Source organism: Choloepus didactylus, chromosome 9 (genome assembly GCF_015220235.1).
Source record: "Choloepus didactylus isolate mChoDid1 chromosome 9, mChoDid1.pri, whole genome shotgun sequence".
Taxonomy (NCBI): Eukaryota; Metazoa; Chordata; class Mammalia; order Pilosa; family Megalonychidae; genus Choloepus; species Choloepus didactylus.
Genome location: NC_051315.1, coordinates 103,240,051 through 103,257,963, shown reverse-complemented (window position 1 = coordinate 103,257,963; position 17,913 = coordinate 103,240,051). Strand labels below are relative to the sequence as shown.

At 35.4% G+C, this 17,913-nt stretch overlaps 2 protein-coding genes across 2 annotated transcripts in view; both read right to left on the bottom strand.

Moving 5' to 3' along the window:
* The window catches only part of CPS1 (carbamoyl-phosphate synthase 1), a 134,035-nt gene that overhangs the window by 64,257 nt on the left and 51,865 nt on the right, over positions 1-17,913 (bottom strand). Inside the window, exons 20-21 of the mRNA XM_037849356.1 lie at positions 16,586-16,762; positions 7,931-8,049 (exon numbers count right to left, since the gene is read on the bottom strand). Of these exons, the coding sequence (XP_037705284.1) occupies positions 7,931-8,049; positions 16,586-16,762 (296 nt within the window). The remainder of the gene's footprint in view (positions 1-7,930; positions 8,050-16,585; positions 16,763-17,913) is intronic.
* On the bottom strand, positions 12,065-14,230 carry LOC119544172 (gamma-adducin-like). Its single transcript, XM_037849357.1, is given in 3 exon segments — positions 12,065-12,376; positions 12,473-13,417; positions 13,420-14,230. Coding segments are annotated over 3 exon segments (2,022 nt in total). The 5' UTR covers positions 14,204-14,230; the 3' UTR covers positions 12,065-12,083.

The following is a 17,913-nucleotide window of genomic DNA, read 5'->3' as shown; positions in this document are numbered from 1 at the left end:
TCTCTCTTTCCTTGGCTCCCATGACAATGGGATATATTGAAGGAAAGAACACCGTCCTTGGCTTCAGAACTCAGATCCTGACTCCAATATGTTGTATAACTGTATAACCGGAAAGTTTACTTAAACATTCTGAGCCATAGTTTCTTCCTCTGTAGACTATGCAATAGGGATACCTACCTCCTAGTAACTATTATATTAAAACTAATATGGAATGGTATATGCAAAGGTCTTAGAGCTTTTGTTTTTAGCACCCTTTGAACTTGCATGGTTTCAAAGCATACTAGCCTATGCATACCTATTTGTATATGTTTCATCTCCAAAAATAGATTGGAAACCCAAGGAAGGCAGTTTAATAACTAACAATTATTCATCAACAAATGGCACTGGACCTAACGCAATGCTTTGCACATAGTAGATAATAAATATTAAATGACTGATTAGATGAACAAATACCATTTGGTCTAATGACAGCCCCTAACAAAAAAAAATTCTATCAAGTAAATATATAATCCTTCATGCTAGGAACAGAGATACTGATATAAAGATAAGTTATTAAGTCCTGACACTGAATGGATATGTGAAAACAAAGCCTGTGTGTATCTACTTAAGATTTTTGGAACTATCAAACGTATTAGAATAAATATACAGAAAATATAAAATAAAATATTCATTTTATGAACGGTTTGAAAAATCACTCTGTTCACCTTTAAAGTAAAATATTCGTCTTGCTCATGCCAGAACCATGAGCTCTCTCTCACATTTTCAAAACTGCACAATTGTTTATCAAAATATTAAACACCATTAAAATAGCAAATCAAATGAGTGTTTTCAGAGTATTAAATATTTTATGCAAAATTTTACACTATCTCAAATTCAATAAATCATTAGTTAAAAAATAATGGAGTTATGTCAAATCTGTGACATCACCTAAAATAGCCTGTCTTATCACATGGAACATAAAGACAAATTAAAAATCAAATATATTTTTGGCATTAGTCCACAGAGACATGGAAATTCCCAGAATAATACTCTCCTTTTACAGAGAAAAACATAATCTTTTCATGTAAGCCTGAATTACAAGTATTCCTGAAGAGGGTTATAAAATAAGTGGTTTGAAGTATGAAGACTAAAACCATTGAATGTTAATATGTAGTAACTTGTAAAATTGTTTTCCTCTAGAGGAAATTCTCACATAGTATATTATACATAATTCACACATAATACATTATATTTCCATTAGCTGTATGGCTTCCTAGTAAAATATGATGAGAGGTTGTGTTTTTTAACCAGAGTGAAACTGAGACTCAGAAATTTAGTGTAAATTGGTAATGTCAGAGGACATAAGACCATTTTGTGCAGATCAAATCAATGGGTTCCTCTAAAGTGCCTAACCTTCCCCATTCTCTTTCTGCAAACAAAATAATGAATGGCATGACAAGCACTTGTCATAGTAAAGTATCATAAATATTATGTTTACATATTATAAACATACTATTTTTCCCCTAAATCACTTCTATATTTAATACTTTAAGGCTGAAGTTATTAGTTTTGTTCATACCAGAAAGTACAAATTAGCATCAGAAAGTAAAGTGCTAACCCTTCCCTTTCTTACATCTAAGTTCTAACAATTTTTAGGTGACACTTTTCTCCAGAAAACTTCAATTAAATGTAAGCACGAAGCTTCTGTTCTAGTTTTACCATGCCTCATGAGACAATTAAATAAAAAGTCAATAGAAATTAACATGTGTAGGAGAGGATATTTGGAGGGAGTGTTCCAGTTAAGGCAACACCTGCATGTCTACATCTGCTAAAAGTTTGTGGCTGCAGAGAAATAATCAACTTTACTGAGCTACGTTTAGCACTGTAATGACCAAGTGAGCTCACCAGTCTTGCCCTAGATGGTTTTCCTAAGCAATAGGCACACCTATGATTTCAGCACTCACCAATGGATGTAGTTTATCACATTGAGCATAGTGATGTTCGGATGGAAATTGGGCCCTTCAAAAGTGCACTTAACTTTTTTTTTAAACTATATTGACAGTAAGCAGCAGTGATGGGGGAAGAGAATATTATTACTATTATCGTAATTAGAGTAGCAAAAAACTAAAGCCTATAGAATATTTGGGCAAAAAACAATTTCTGGATAATTTATAAATAGATCTTTAGTAAATTCAGTGCATGTCAACAATTAATAGAGAAATAGATCCAAATTTCAACGTCCTCTATTTATATTTTACAGACTATAATCACACTGGTCATAACTTCTCCTTTTGAATATCTAAAATGGATGAAAACAGATTCTTTTTAAACAGTCCTCTACAATGTTGCTAACATAAACAGCAGCACTGTGAGTAAAAACCAGGAAGCAAAATGGTTCATTCCATGAAAATTGCCCAAATTGGACGAAATGCAAAAGAACAAGCAATCATCACAAATGGCGGAAAGCCTTCCATTTGGTAATTTAACGCAGTATAACACAAGCTGAGGCTGGCTGTACACTTTAAGCTTATCGATTGAAGGGAGGATTTTAAACTTAATTCAGCTTAGTTTAGCCAGTAAAAGAGCAGAATTATACAAATTAGGGAGGTATAATAAAATCCTTAAGCTGGATATGTCAGATGGAAATAGCAAAAGAACCCCAAAACCAAATAAGGAAATAAAAACTTAGAAAGAGTTATAGGCAGAGGATAAGCAGATGCTCAAAGCTGGAAATTAGTACCCTCACATTTTTTCTTGCCTGTTCATATTTCTTTTTTCCCTCCAGTTTCATAAGTTGTTTTTAATTTAAAATTGCTAATTCAAATTGATATTATATATAAAAGTATTTAGGGTATAGTGTCTTGAAATAGTTCCTGCCCACAAATAAGCCCTATTGTAGTTGATTTCCTTACTTATTTAAGCAAAAGGAGTTCAACTGAGGATCCTTATATCTGTGCTTGTCTATTAATTACTAATATAATTGAAATATTTTTTATATGTGTTGTTTCTAGCAGGATAGGACTATCAATCCCTTAACTTCCACTACTATACCGAAATGTAGTCTTAGTTCCTCCAGATGTTGTATAATTCACCTTTGGTATCCCTAAGCATAGCTATATATACACATATATACTTGTATATATATGTAGAGAAAGAGAAAGCATAGGGGTTAAATATATATATGTATGTGAATGTATTTGTGTGTGTATATGTGTGTGCATATATATATATACATACATACATAAATATAATAATATCATAGGGATTAAATGCTGAGCTTTTGAGCCCTGTCCAGGTTTGAATCTCCACTCAATTCTACTGTTCATTAGCATATGGTATCAAAGGAGTCACTAAATACCTCAGTGCCTCTGTTTATTATCTATAAAGTCAGGATAATAATAATACCTACTTCCTAAGGTTGTGGTAAGGATTAAATTAAATAATGCGCTTAGAACAGTGACCAGTATGTAGTAAAAAAAAATTTGGTGATTATAATCTTATACTTGGAAAGTACTAGGGATTATTGAATTGGATCACAATTCAAATATCTATATTAATGGAGTTCTAAATGCATTCATTTGCTACTTTAAGGGAATCAGCTGTATTAGGAGAATCTAACTGATGAAGACATTTGACATGTTTATCTATTTGATTTATATACTTCACTTCCATCCTCCAGGCAAGATTTCTTTCCATGACCAAAATTGATTTTGTCCATGTACCAATGAAAGACAGGGCTATGAGTGAGATTTTTGCATTGCTTAATAAATCAAATCAAAATAAGCATCTCTCTGTTTTAATGAGCATTCATGAATATGCGGTAGAAAAAGGAACATCTTGTGTAAAACAGTAGGTGTTTGTTGGATGAGTGAGTTTGGGAAAAACACATAAAATCTGGGTAGCTCAGTAGTAAAGACCTATGGACAGAGCTTGTGCGAATTTTGACAGATTTAACTTCTCTCAAACTCCTTGCAGGGTGATCTGGTAATCTGAAGTTAATAGATCTTGGGTGGATGCCAAGCACCTAATAGCCAAAGTATATGCGTTAACAGGCATTGGAATCCTACATGATACAACTCCCTTTGCAATTGAGTAAAGGGAAACTTTCCAGAACCTAAAGAAGTCTGCTGGAATATGCGCTATCATCCCAGATCTATTAATGTCACTATACTGGTTTATGCCCAGAAAGGTCAACTTCCCTAGCATATCCTTGGGCAGCAATAAACAATTTAAGAAGAAAAGGAGAAAGCCGGTGAATTCTAGTGAGGAAGAAAGATTTTTTTTGCGGAAGCTGCCTGAATAATGGTTATCATTAAGTCGGTTAGAATAGATACTGCTCCAGAAGTATTGTGAGGCCTGTCATTGCTAGGCTCATGTAGTGGAGACTGCAAACTGAGTTTTGATGGGAGAAAGCAGCCAGACCCGGGATGCTGAGTCAATTATTCTAACATCTGTCTGCCTTGTTTCATGACCCTCTAGAAGGCTGGGATTTCGTATCATCCTGAGCAGGTCCAACTGTTACATGTGCCCTTCAAGGAAAGAGATTTCTTAATATAATTTCCACTTTCTCACAAGCATGAAAAACATCAGTTGTTATCATACTGACGGTTGCAATCATTTTTCCCCATCTCAATCTGTGGGCATTCATGTATATACTAAATATGTGGGGATATTTCATTTGGGAGTCAAATCCTAGATTTCATTTCAGATGACTACATGTAAATATAGCTAATAGACTGATCACTAGTGATCCTCTACTAGTGAATGGATTTATCGGATTTTAGAATAATTTAGCATGATTAACAATTGTAGAAGTGAAAATTTTTGTTCATTAGAATCATGGTGTGCTATTGATCTTTTGATAAGAATAGCATTTCTAACACTAGCTAGCATTGCTTCTTTTATAAAAATAGTCCTAGTATTAAAATAGGTGACAATGCATCATAAAGAAAATTAAGAAATGAGAAACTGCAGAATTTATAAGCAAATGCAAAATGTGACTCTGAAAATGAGTCTTCACATGTTTTTATCTACAGTCATGAAATACCCTTTATTATAATAAGTGGTGTGTCAATTTTCAGGGGGAAAGAGAGCAAACCTTCTCAGGTACCTACCACACACCAAGAGCTTTATATTTGTATCATTTAAGCTTCACAATGAAACTATAAGTTAGACATTACCAGGAAAAATATGAGGTGAGAGAGTGAGGCAGGTAACATGCCCATAATTCCATGGTGGGCAAGACTGTAACACAAATCTACCTGGCTCCATAGCCTGAGCTCCTTCCAATGTACAAAGAAGGATACAGGTGAAACATGAACCACACCTAATATTCCGTATCTTATTCTCTCTTTAAGTTTCTCTTCTTGTTCCTGTTTCCCTCAGGAACCTATATGCAAGGTGCAAAGGAAACAGGCTACTTTAACACCAGAGGTATGTTGAGGCTGGGGAATTTGGGTGTACCCTCACATCACAGCAAATAAATAGCTACCACCTGGGCCTGCATCTAAAGCCAACACTGGAGCAGCTGAGATTTTGAAACAAACGGAACCACAAATAAATGCACTTGAAAAAGAACAACCGATCTCAACCTTTCTTCAAATTGGCAACACATAATTCAGCCGTATAATACCATTACCTATTAAAGGAACACCTATTACTTTTGCAGTAGTCCATCTACGTACCTTGATGAATAAGCTGAGAAAAAGCCAAAGACTTCATGGTCCAGACTAACAGAAAAGGAATAAAAAGAAAGCAAGGAAACCCAAGTTCTACACACTGACACTCCATCAGCTGTGATATTTTGGCCTAAGAGTCCCTTCTACCAGAGAATAACCGAGATAGGTAGCTTCAGTAGCCATCTATTTTTGTTCCATTTATCTGACATCTCCTATATAACAATCATGATTGAATTGCTACGTGTGTATCTATGATGCACCAAAAAGAAATGAATAAAACAGCAAATATCACTCGGATAATAATAAAATGAGTTCAGGGTTCATGTTTACTAGCAAGAGAGATTTTCCAGTAAGAGTTTCATTCTGGGTCTACTTAATAGTTTTGCTCCATAATAAGTACTTTAATCTCCCTGGGCAAAAACAAATTTACACAGAAGGTATATAATTGGAAGTATAATTTTTTAGAAACTTTAAAAATATTTAATGCTTTACATAAAAGATTCTTTTAATGTAGATCACTATCAATAATAGAAAATATCTCTATTTACCAATATGTTTACACCAGAAAATGGAGATATAAAATGTCAAATTATCAGCAAATAAATGCAACAGAAGGTGGAACTCAGAAAGATCCTATAAGTGATCTATAACAATAAGTTGTTCTATTCCTGCAAGGACCTTTTCTACTATCAATATACACTCATTTCTGCTTAGTTAAGAATCTCAACCTGCCTTCTGGTTATATATATTTAAAAAAAACTATTAAATTAAAACATTGAATTTATCCAAAACCCAGAGTATATATCAAGTGGAAATTTAAATCACAATAACATCTGCTATTTTTCACCCCAGGTCTCTTCCACTGCTACATTTGACATATTGTAAGTTTCTAGCACCCTCATGTGGTTTAATTGGAGCGGTTTCAGAGACATTCAAAATCAGTTGCCTGAAACCGAAAATAATAGAACAACTCAACACTGAAGTTCTGCTGGCATCATAAACCAAGAAAGGAAACCTCAGGTCAGCAAAATTCTAAGATGAATGTATAGGCTCAATTCCTAAATCACTACTATCTACTGTTCATTTTATGTGAACACTAGAAAGAACGACTCATAGACAACTATGGTTAATTTCATTCTCGGCAGGTAGGAACCTCTACTGTTTAAAGCCAGGCATTTGACCTGGGCAATTATTATATAATTAAAAAGACCTTAATTTTGCTTAAGAAGAAAATCAGGTGTTTTTATGTCCCAGTTTATGCAATCTTGATTATACAAATACAGCATCCCAATTAAATTTTGCCAAATTGAGAAATCCAGGCATTAAGATCTTTTTCACTGTCCTCAACAACATTTAAGTGATTTTTCTACATTTCCTCAAATCATCTGAGAACAATTCATACAAATAAAATGATTTCCCTTTCTAAACATATCCCTAGGCTTGTAGGAGAAACATCTTTCCAGTGGTAGTGTATTTCAGAGCCCTCTTTGAGGGGAGAAGCTAAAAAGGACTACTGTCTTCCTCAAATTAGTAATAAATGCTCCTGCTATCAAAGATACTGGTTCTAAACCTATCCGTGATTTCATGCATCTGAGATGTCCCAACAAATGGTCTTCCCATGAAAAATTAAAAAGGAGATTTTAAAGCACAGATATTATTGGAATATTCTGAACATGAAATGAAATTTTAAAAATAATTGGCCATGAAGGAGATAAAAATGTAAATGAGTCTGAAGTAAAGAGTCTATTAACAGAAACTTGAAGGTGGCTTATTTGTATGCTGAAATGGAAGTCCCAATGTTAAAAAAATATCAGTAGAATGCAAGAGGAATGCATTTGCTCATCAGTATATGGCGATGTGCAAGTTCACATGAAAAAAAGAAAAATAGGCACCAGAACTTAAAAGTAAATTTACAGAAAACAGGAATACTATTCATTTAATTATTGACTCATAAAATTTTGGTTATCAAATAATCCTGTATTCATAAATGTACACATATCTTTGTAAATTCAAAAGACAGTTCTAATAAAAATTATCACGTTTGATGACAAGAGCAGGAAGTAGAAGATGGTTAAAAATATTAATGAATTATTTTCATAGAATAAATATCTAAAAACTTCCACTTGTCTTTTGGTTATGGCTACTGTTTTCCAATCTTGGCACTATTTACCTTGATGAAGCAGAATTTCGACCAAACGCTTAAGGGTGAGAGGATGCCACTAAAAAAAAGGCACAGAAAATACGTGGAGTGAATCAGAGCAACATTGTCTTACCTGTTGAGCCCTTTCAGTGTCTGTTCCATGATTAAAATATCACGCATTTTATACAAAAACCACTTGTCAATGGATGTGAGCTTCACAATCTCATCAAGGGACATGTTGTCTTCCAAGGCCTGACAAAGGAGAAGGTATACTTTCTTTGATGAACATTTTATAAATGTCTTATATGTAGCAGCCATCTCCCTCCATATTGTTCAGACAGCCTGAGGCTATAGACTGAGATATTATACATGAAACTGACATGATCGGCATTTCTTACAAAAATTGGAAGATATTGGCAACTCTATCCACAAATGGCATACAGAGAAGGTACAGCGAGTTATTCAGAGCAGTTTGTGCTCTGAAAAATACCCCTTACAGGCTCTGTCTCCCTGGTCTACACTAACCGTGTTACCAATTTTATCCTAAATTTGTGAAATTAAAGAGAATCTCTTAAAACTACAGTCAATCAGACTTGGTATGAAAATGTAGAATCAATATAATGATAATTTAGCTTCTATTTTAGATAAGATTATCTTTCAGCAAATAGCATATTTTTATCGACTCCTTCCACATTCACACAAACATACAACAGTCAGTGGGAATTCATGGGTCAAATCTGGCACGGTGTTATTTCTCCAAGATATTTCCTCAAAGAGAACTTCAAACAACAAATAATTTGGAATCAGTTACTATGACTTTTGTGCTAAGACAGAACATTTTACAAAATCTTAATATATTTTAAAACACTATAGTAATACTTTCTGTTCTGATAGGTAGCTCAGCCTTTTCTTCCAGCTTACTTTAACAATTTAGAAAAAATTACATCTATGGGTCATTAAGCTAAGTAGAAATGCAACTGAAAGAAGAGATGAACACTCAAAACCACAAGCCTATATTTATATTCTTTACCATTTAAGAATATACATTTATACTCAGTGAAAATAATAATCAGATAATATTCCAAAGCAGCATATTTTAGAATGGTACATTATATTTTTAAATTTGACTAAGAAATTTTTGTAACTAGAAACTTTGTTGTTAAATTTCAAATCAGAGAGTTTAATTTTCTTCAAGCTCAATTTTCAGGATTCCCATTTTATTTTTAAATTTAGAAACTAATATATATTACGTATGTATGTATGCATATGTCCATTCCTGATTTTCTTGACTTATTTTTAATATCACAGAAACCATGAAAATAAGTGTTGCGATACAGCATAATTCTGTTGACCAGAATAAAATGATACCCTGGGACTGGCGGTTTGATGTGCTGAGCCCTTGAGCATGGGACCTTGCCCTTATGAAGCTCATTACCACAAAGGAGAGTCTAAAGTTGTATGTAATGGTGCCTAAGAGTCTCCCCCTGAGTACCTCTTTGTTGCTCAGATGTGGCCCTCTCTCTCTCTAACTGAGCCATCTCGACAGGTGAACTCGCTGCCCTCCCCCCTACGTGGGACCCGACTCCCAGGGGTGTAAATCTCCCTGGCAACGCAGAGTATGACTCCCGAGGATGAATGTAGACCCGGCATCGTGGGACTGAGAGTATCTTCTTGACCAAAAGGGGGATGCAAAATGAGACGAAATGGTTTCAGTGGCTGAGAGATTCCAAATGGAGTCGAGAGGTCACTCTGGTGGACATTCTTATGCACTATATAGATAACACCTCTTAGGCTTTAATGTATTGGAATAGCTAGAAGTAAATACCTGACACTACCAAACTCCAACCCAGCAGCCTGGACTCCTGAAGACAATTATATAATAATGTAGATTACAAGGGGTGACAGTGTGATTTTGAGGACCTTGTGGATCACACCCCCTTTATCTAGTGTATGGATGAGTGGAGGAATGGGGATAAAAACTAAAGGACAAATGGGGTGGGATGGGGGGATGATTTGGGTGTTTTTTTTTTCACTTTTATTTTTTATTCTTGTTCTGGTTCTTTCTGATGTAAGGAAAATGTTCAGAGATAGATTGTGGTGATGAACGCATAACTATGTTATCATACTGTGGACAGTGGATTGCATATCATGGATGATTGTATGATGTGTGAATGTATTTCAATAAAACTGAATTAAAAAAAAAAAAAAAAAAAAAAAAAAAAAAAAGAATAAAATGATACCTAACAGAAATGTCAAAGTTATGTTCATTTCATAAGTCTATTCATGTTTTTTTGTTTAATTCTCCCCGTAATTATTTTTTTTTCTATTTAAAATACTGTTTATTTGTGATTTAACATTTAATTAGCATTACATCTAAGAGCAATATCAGATAACATTTATACATTTTTCCACAGGACACAGAGGCTCACTGGCTCATTCTTTATGCCAAAGCAAGTAAATAGAGGCATTAGCAAAAGGTGCAAATAGTTTACTGTTGCATTTTAAAAATAATTATGCACACTGCATTCATTTAGATATATATTTTTTTAAAGTTATGGAAAAGCATAGTTCACAGGTTACTGTTTCTACATATGTTGTAATACAACATAAATGATGTAGAACATAAAAAAAAAAAAAAAAACCCTCAAATACAGAGTTAAGCAACTGAAAGTTTCCACTAAGAGATTAAAACACTGATTCCAGTAGTTAGAGAGATCTAGAGTGACATTTCCAGGATCCATTTCAACCTTCTATTATCATAAGCACACAGTCAAACAGAATCAGCCCAGAACACACCATAATCAATGTGATTTTTTTGCATGCCAACTTACCCTCCAGAAACACTTTATTTTTTCTCACTGGCCCTTTTGGATCACTGATTTTACATTGATTTGTGACATCTTTTGGGTGAAGCAGGGGAGAACTATATTAAATCTAGGTTTAATTTGGTATTTACATTAGAAAGAAAGTTAACTGAAAAGATAAAAAAAGATCTGTAAAAATCAAGAAGTGGTAGTTTTTTCACTAGTGGGATTTTATCCACTGATTTCTTCTGGTGCTGCCCTCTAAAGATGAACAAGTTAGAAGGAGTCAACCCTTTAAAAATTCAAATCTCAACCAAAAAATACATTGATTTGGGCAGAGAAGCAGAATTCTAGAAATTGAGGACTCATTTCCAACAAATTACACTTCAAATCCTATAGTGAATATGAGTCATTATCAAACTAGAACTTCTTTTTTATGTCCCATCTTTTGTTCCTTTAATTTTTCACTTCCTTCTCATTCTCCCCCACCTTTCATTTAGTTACCTTATGAGATTTTTTCATTCCTTAGCAATACTAAGAGAAAAATATGTTATAAAACTTAAATATGAATCCAGTTATACTGTTATACACTCTTGATACCAAGTCCCTGGATTCTTGCATTATATTTAATATACTCAGTACCAAGCCACCTCAAATATGCTCTACTGTTAAATGATTGGCTAATATGCTTATGACACTTTTATATTGAATGGTATACAAACATCTAAACATACAAAAATTGTTTTGCCAGAGTTAAACTAAATAACCCATGTTATGTGTACAAAATCCCCTTTGTTGAAAAATAAGGGGCTTTCTAAACTAATAAAAAAGGAAGTTTTCAAAAATTATATTTTACTAAAATGACTTTTTTTTTCTTTTGGCAAAGTTACTTCAGGTGAGGAAATTTTATACAATGAATAAAATTCCAAATTAATCTTTTCTCAAATTAAAAAAAAATCATGTGCCAGTGTATACTAATGCTATAGATTCTTGTCTTAGATGCTTTTAAAGCATTCTATTAATACCCATTGAAACAATGGGGACCCCAAAGGTACAGTTAATAATCATGATAGAAAATTATAATCTGATTACCAAGTGAAGCAGCTGTTGGGAGATAAAAATTCTCTTGCTTGTTCCCTGGTAATTTTTCTAACATATTATGGAGATGGCCTGAAGTAATTCAGACAGGTATCTGTTTGTGGTGAACTATAGTAACTTCTCATGAGGGCAGAGCTAATTAAAATCAGCAATTGTTTAAAAAGTCAAAGTCATTTTGGGAATATAAAATGAGAGATGAATTTAAGAGATTTTTTTCATATTACATTTTTCTTTTAGTACAACCTTTTTCCAGTTCTTCAAGTCCAGTTTGCTATATACATCCTAATCTGATCTCCCACTGCATATTAATGATCAACTTAACTGTGGTATTTAAATGTGCAATGCCACACTGTAAAAATGATAGCAATTTTAAAAAGACTTTACTTAGGCTTCAACTTTCTCCTTTTTTTTGTTCTTTTTCAGAAAAGAGGGAGTGCGGAATTTCTTCTTTTTCTTGGATGGTGATTTTGAAGGTGAGCCTTCCGGTGACAGGATTTCTTCAATTTTTTCTGGAGACTTAATGGTAATCTCGATGTTCTCTATAGTCGTGCTGGTAGTTAGCCTACTCACTCGCTCAGCAAGCTCATCTTCAGCATCATGCATATCATCCTTGCCATTCACTACCATGACAGGCACTTCCATGGAGATGAAGCTCTTGGAAAACAGCTCATGGTTTTCTTCTAATTTTTCAGGGACATTTTGCGGTGACTGAGTTTGAGACTGAATTTGTGAAACAGATGAAGCGTCATCTGAGAGTAAGTCCTGCTCAGCATCTTCCAGGCCTTGCTGTTTACGTTCGATTGTCTTCTTATACTCCTCAAGTTCTTCTTCTGTGAGATGACTGAAGGGGTTAGGAGGAGCTGGTGGGGCATGATCATCATCTTCAAATTGCATGGTTGAAGGAGGCTTATCCACAACAATTCCAGCAAGCAGCTGAGACTGTGGTCCTGCTGTTTTTAAGTCATATCGGTTTTGTTCGCGAATCTTATTTCTCTTTTCTAGTACCTCGTTCGGGTTTGTGTTTAAAGGAACAAACTGATTTGGATCTTCGATTTTGATAGGTGTTCCACCACTAATTTTAGAAGAGTCCTCCACTTTCATCCGTGTGATTTTGGTCCTGGGACTGGTTTCCCCATTCCGAGACTCCTCGGGCACATTCACTTTCATGTACGTGTTTGGTGAGTTCAGCCATCTTGTCTTTTCACGTTGCTGTCTCTGTGCCATGTATTTGAGAGGAGAAAGTGGCACTGTATCATCTTCAAAGGAAAAGGCAGTCACAGTTGCCGGGATTTCCACATCACTCTTGTGCCTAGGCTTCTCTCGAATGAGAGGATGCCTGTAAACATAGCCTGTTCTATACCCCAAATTGTCCAGGGTCCTCATCAGGCCTTCAAACTCAATCTCACCAACCTTCCATTTTTGATGGGCACTCATATTCACACCTCCTCCTCCAGATGCTGCTACATTGTAAGTGAAAGCTTTGTACTTCTGAAGATCCAGTACAAGTAGATTGTCTACTCCACCTGTCCCTGCTAATGCCTGTACCTGAATTTCACAGGCTATCTGTACATTAAAAATATAGTGAAAAGCTTCCTCAACTGTTTCTCCAAGTGCTACCACACCATGATTCCTGAGTACCAGCACCTTACAACTTGGCCCTAGAACTTTCTGCAGTTGAATTCTCTCCTCCTGTTCATCAAGTGACCCTTGGTAGTCAGATAGGCGACATCTCCCAGGATCAGGGACTCTTGAGAAATTGGAAGGATGCCACACTTCATGGAGGATACAGCTGCTGTTGCAAGGGTATGGATATGTATCACACACTTAAGATCAGGACGAGTAGAATAGATTGCAGCATGCGGACTGAATCCTGTATGGTCAATTTTCAAATTAGTACTTCCCTGATCTACTACTTCTCCTATTATATTGACTTTCACCAAGTTAGAGGCTGTGGCTTCAGAAAAAGATAATCCTCTAGGAATTATTACAATGTGGTCTTGCTCCTTACTTATTCTTACTGAGATATATGTATTTGCCAGGTGTGCCCATCCAAATAAGTCCACAAGTCTGTATAGGCTGGCAAGTTTACAACGAGTGAGTTTTTCTCCCTTCACATATGAGGATGTATCTGCACCAGGAAGGTCATTGATAGGTGTGACCATGCCAAGACTGAGGGGAGATGAAGTAAAGCCAGAGAAAGAATTGGCCATGATGTAATCTGCAATCTGTTGTAATGCTAGTAATCCAGTTGGGTTGTGGCCTTTCTTCATCTGTTCTTGAATAAGGCATTCCAGATCTTCCCGAAAGGCAGGACTCTGCAGGATCTGAGTAACTCGTTTCCTCTGCTCCATCATATTGAAGTCTTGTCGTAGATCAGGAGACATGTTCCTCTCCCTGATGTATTCTGGGTCATTTTCATCGATGCGGTCAAAATATCTCTCTTTGTGAGGCATGCTTGGAGGAGGAGGAGTGGTGATTATGCCTTGGCTGCCATCTGAACTCATGCTTCCAGTCTGTCAATTCCCCTTGTTATCCTTTCCATGCGTGTGGGCTGTTCCGCTCTCCCAGCCCAAGACCTCCTGACTCCAGACCTCAACCTCCATGTCTCTGTCTTTGAAGAGCCCCGTAATTATTGTCAGGTTCCCTAGGACTTAATATTCTGTTCTATTTTCCAGGTGATTAAAGGCCCAATTAGATGTCGGCCATCAATGCTGTGAGGTGGATAGAACCTTGAGCTAGTGATACTTTTGACAGACCAAATGATGTTTTCACACAATCACACAGTAATCACCCTGCCATTGAGGTGCCTAGAATCCCACAGTCATTTCAATGGGAGGAAGGGTAACTGCTGTCAAATCCACAATTTCTGATAGAAAGTAAGATCCACCAGTCTTAAGACTTCTTCAAGCACCACAACTTTGCCACGTCACATCACTGAAATGATATTCATAATGACTCAAACAAGTTTGAAGTTACTTTAACATTCCCCAATCAAAAATAATGTCTTTCCTTCTCCCCCAAATCAAAAGAGGTGAAAATCCAGTCATTCTGAAATGCTGCTGCAAAAATCAGACCTCAGAGCAAGTTGCACTTTTCTAAGAATCATGAAAGTGAGTGAAGATTTACACAGTCCCTTCATTCTTTTACCCCTTCAGCCCTCCACAGTCCTTACTTTCTTTGTCAAAATCACCAAGTTCCTGGTTGTGTGGAAATGAACAGTAACAATGACCTCTAATAGAAATCGGTTCCTTCTCCCGGCACTCTGGCAGACAATAATTTATAACTCAGACCCTGCACTTCCTGCTTGTACATAGGGTACTCTGTCAAGAAAGAACCTCCACATGTTTCCTCTGAATTCTCATCCTTTATAAGTCTGTTAGAAAAGAATGAGAGATTTGCTTGAGTTTTACGCCTAGCTGAGACTTGGAAATGCTTCCCTTTTCATGCTCCTCAAAATGGCAGAAACATGATTGCTAAACTTAAGGAATAAAATCCATTTACTGCCCACTGCCTAGAAAAAGAAATACACAATTGTATGTGTGAATGTACGTGTGAATATACACACAATTGTATGTTTTTCACATAACACATATATTTATATTTATACAATACAAATGTTCCATAATTGAATACATACTTTTATGTTAATGAATGAATGATATGTATTGCTTTTTTAGATAAAAGCCTGAAAATAGGAATAGTAAACAAAGACAGTAAAATGACTTTCTAGAATAACCTCTCATTCCTGCCACACACACCTACTGAAATATGTTAATTCTCTATTACTTTGAAATTCAACATTTAGAAATGTCCATCCAAAGATACTAGTATCTCCCAGAATTCCAATGGGACTTAATGATTTGCATTTATAAACCCTAAGGATGAGGAACATATACATTATAGGCAATGAAGGCAACATCTTTTCTCCTCCTTTGCCTCTCTCCAGGACTCTCCAATACATGGACATGAAAGTTACAGTGAGTTCAAAATCACTAATGGCATTTTTCTGCTGCTACAAAGGCAAATTGCAAAGATAGTTCCTCTCTTTAAAGATAAGACTCCTAGTTTCATCAACTCATCCCACATGCACACATGCACACACAAAAAAAAATGGTCAGCGGGGCTTTGTAGCCCCAGCGTGGTTTGATACTGTTGGAGGATTACTGCCTGTGCTTTCTTAAATGTCAAAAAGCCATTCAGGGATTTCTGACCAGACAGATCCCAGCTGCCCAAGTCGCCTTTTATAAAATCAGATGAGCTGAAACTTCAAAATTCTAAGCACAGTAAACATGAAAAGAGATTAATATGACATTTAATTTGCATAAAAAGGAATCAGTGGGTGGAAGTGAGAAATTTAGGGCTTTTTTGTTCTAAAAGACCAATAAAATAATTACATGAAAAAGCCTGCAATCATGGAGTCCTTTATAGTTTTTTGAGAAAGAAGCAAATAAAGATTGTTCTAGGATCTTAGGTAGCACATACTAAGTGATTCTATTTTCTACATCTCCCTTTCTAAAACATTACACTTTTCAAGGAGCAAGTAATGAGAGTGAAAGGAAACCAAGTCAGTATAATCAAGTCTACTTAGTAGTATTGATACTACATTTACTAAAAGGGAAAGGACATTTTCTCTGTGTGATCATGCTTTAAAACTGCAACGTGTCTTCAAGGCTTGGCTAAAAGTCAAATAAAAAAGACAGCTTTTCATTAAGTATAGAATTATCTGATGGAATCCATAGATTTCTCCAGTTCAATATTATTGAAGAGAATTAGAAAATTTCCAAAAATTCCTGAATTAAAACCACTCAATGATTCAGTTTTCCTCAAGCCCAGGCTGACTATATTCTGGAAAAAGAAGTAGCTCTGAGCTCCTTGTGACATATTACCTTGGCAATGGCATAGACGCGGATGCTGGATGGTTCAGCCAACTCCTTTCTGAGATTGAGGTTGGATGGCCAGTCTTTGTTCATTGGCAGACGGGGAGTGAAACCATCTATAGATGGATGGCACATCCGTAAAGCCTTCTGGAAACTTTCCTCAAAGTTGCGACCGATAGCCATGACCTATAACACACATTCAAGACCTCTTATTTTAAGATTTATAAATTTTTAAAAGAACAAGAAATGAAAGTTTTTTTAAGAAAGACTTAAGAACAAATATATATATATATATTTGGAGAATTCTATTCAAATATCAGGTTATTGTTTTTGTTTCCTCACTCTGCCTCCCTCCATGGTTTTAGTGTAATGAGAGTAATAAACATTAGGTCATTCTTTTACCACTTAAGGAATGCATCTGTATTTGCTGAGATGGATGAGGAAATCACCTGTACTTGCTCCGGATCATAGCATTAAACTAAGAAAGGTGTGGCCAGAGCATATAGAATCTCCTTTAACAAGATCTTGCATTTATACAGATGCCCTTCAGAATAGAAAGCAAATGAAGAGAAACCAGACACGTATTTATAGCTAAGCATTAATATTAATAGAATCCGAGAATCATAACAAATACTGACAGATTCAGATCTTGAAGGTAGGTGGAGACTAAATTCCTCATGACAAATTTAATGTGTCTTTTCACAAATTTCTACAGCTGATTGTATACCAATCAATTAGAAAAACCTTGTGATGATTTGGTTTAGACAAGGTACAAGTCTGAATTAAAACTTGGATTGACCTTGCAGCCTGGTCAGTTCTTTCTGTTAGATAAATACTGACTTTGAATCTGGCTTTGAATATTTTCATGAAATAATAGATTGCTCTATACTTTCAGTCTCCAATTTTAAATACTGACAGTCATAACACTGCCTTCGGTAAATTTCCGTGATTCCTCAAATAGACAGATCTGAATTCCCATTAATGTCAGTTTAGGAAATCTTCATGTCAATTGTATGACATGATGCTTATTCAAAGATCACTAAACCCAAACAGATAACCTTTTTACACTGATCCAAATTTAATTAGAAGTAAGGAAAGAGTCACAAGAGCAGGAATAAACAAAATGTAAATCAGATATGCAATCTGCAAGACATAGTGGTATGTTAAAAAGTTAGGTAACATTTTATAGATTTTCTAGCCTGGGCAGGGAGAGACTGCCAGAAATAAGATAGCTCATTGTGCCATGCAATTAAGAAAATATTTATTGGCTATATAATAAAATTTTTACATGTTATAATTTAAAAGTTGACCCTAACGTGAGTTGATAAGTAACTCGC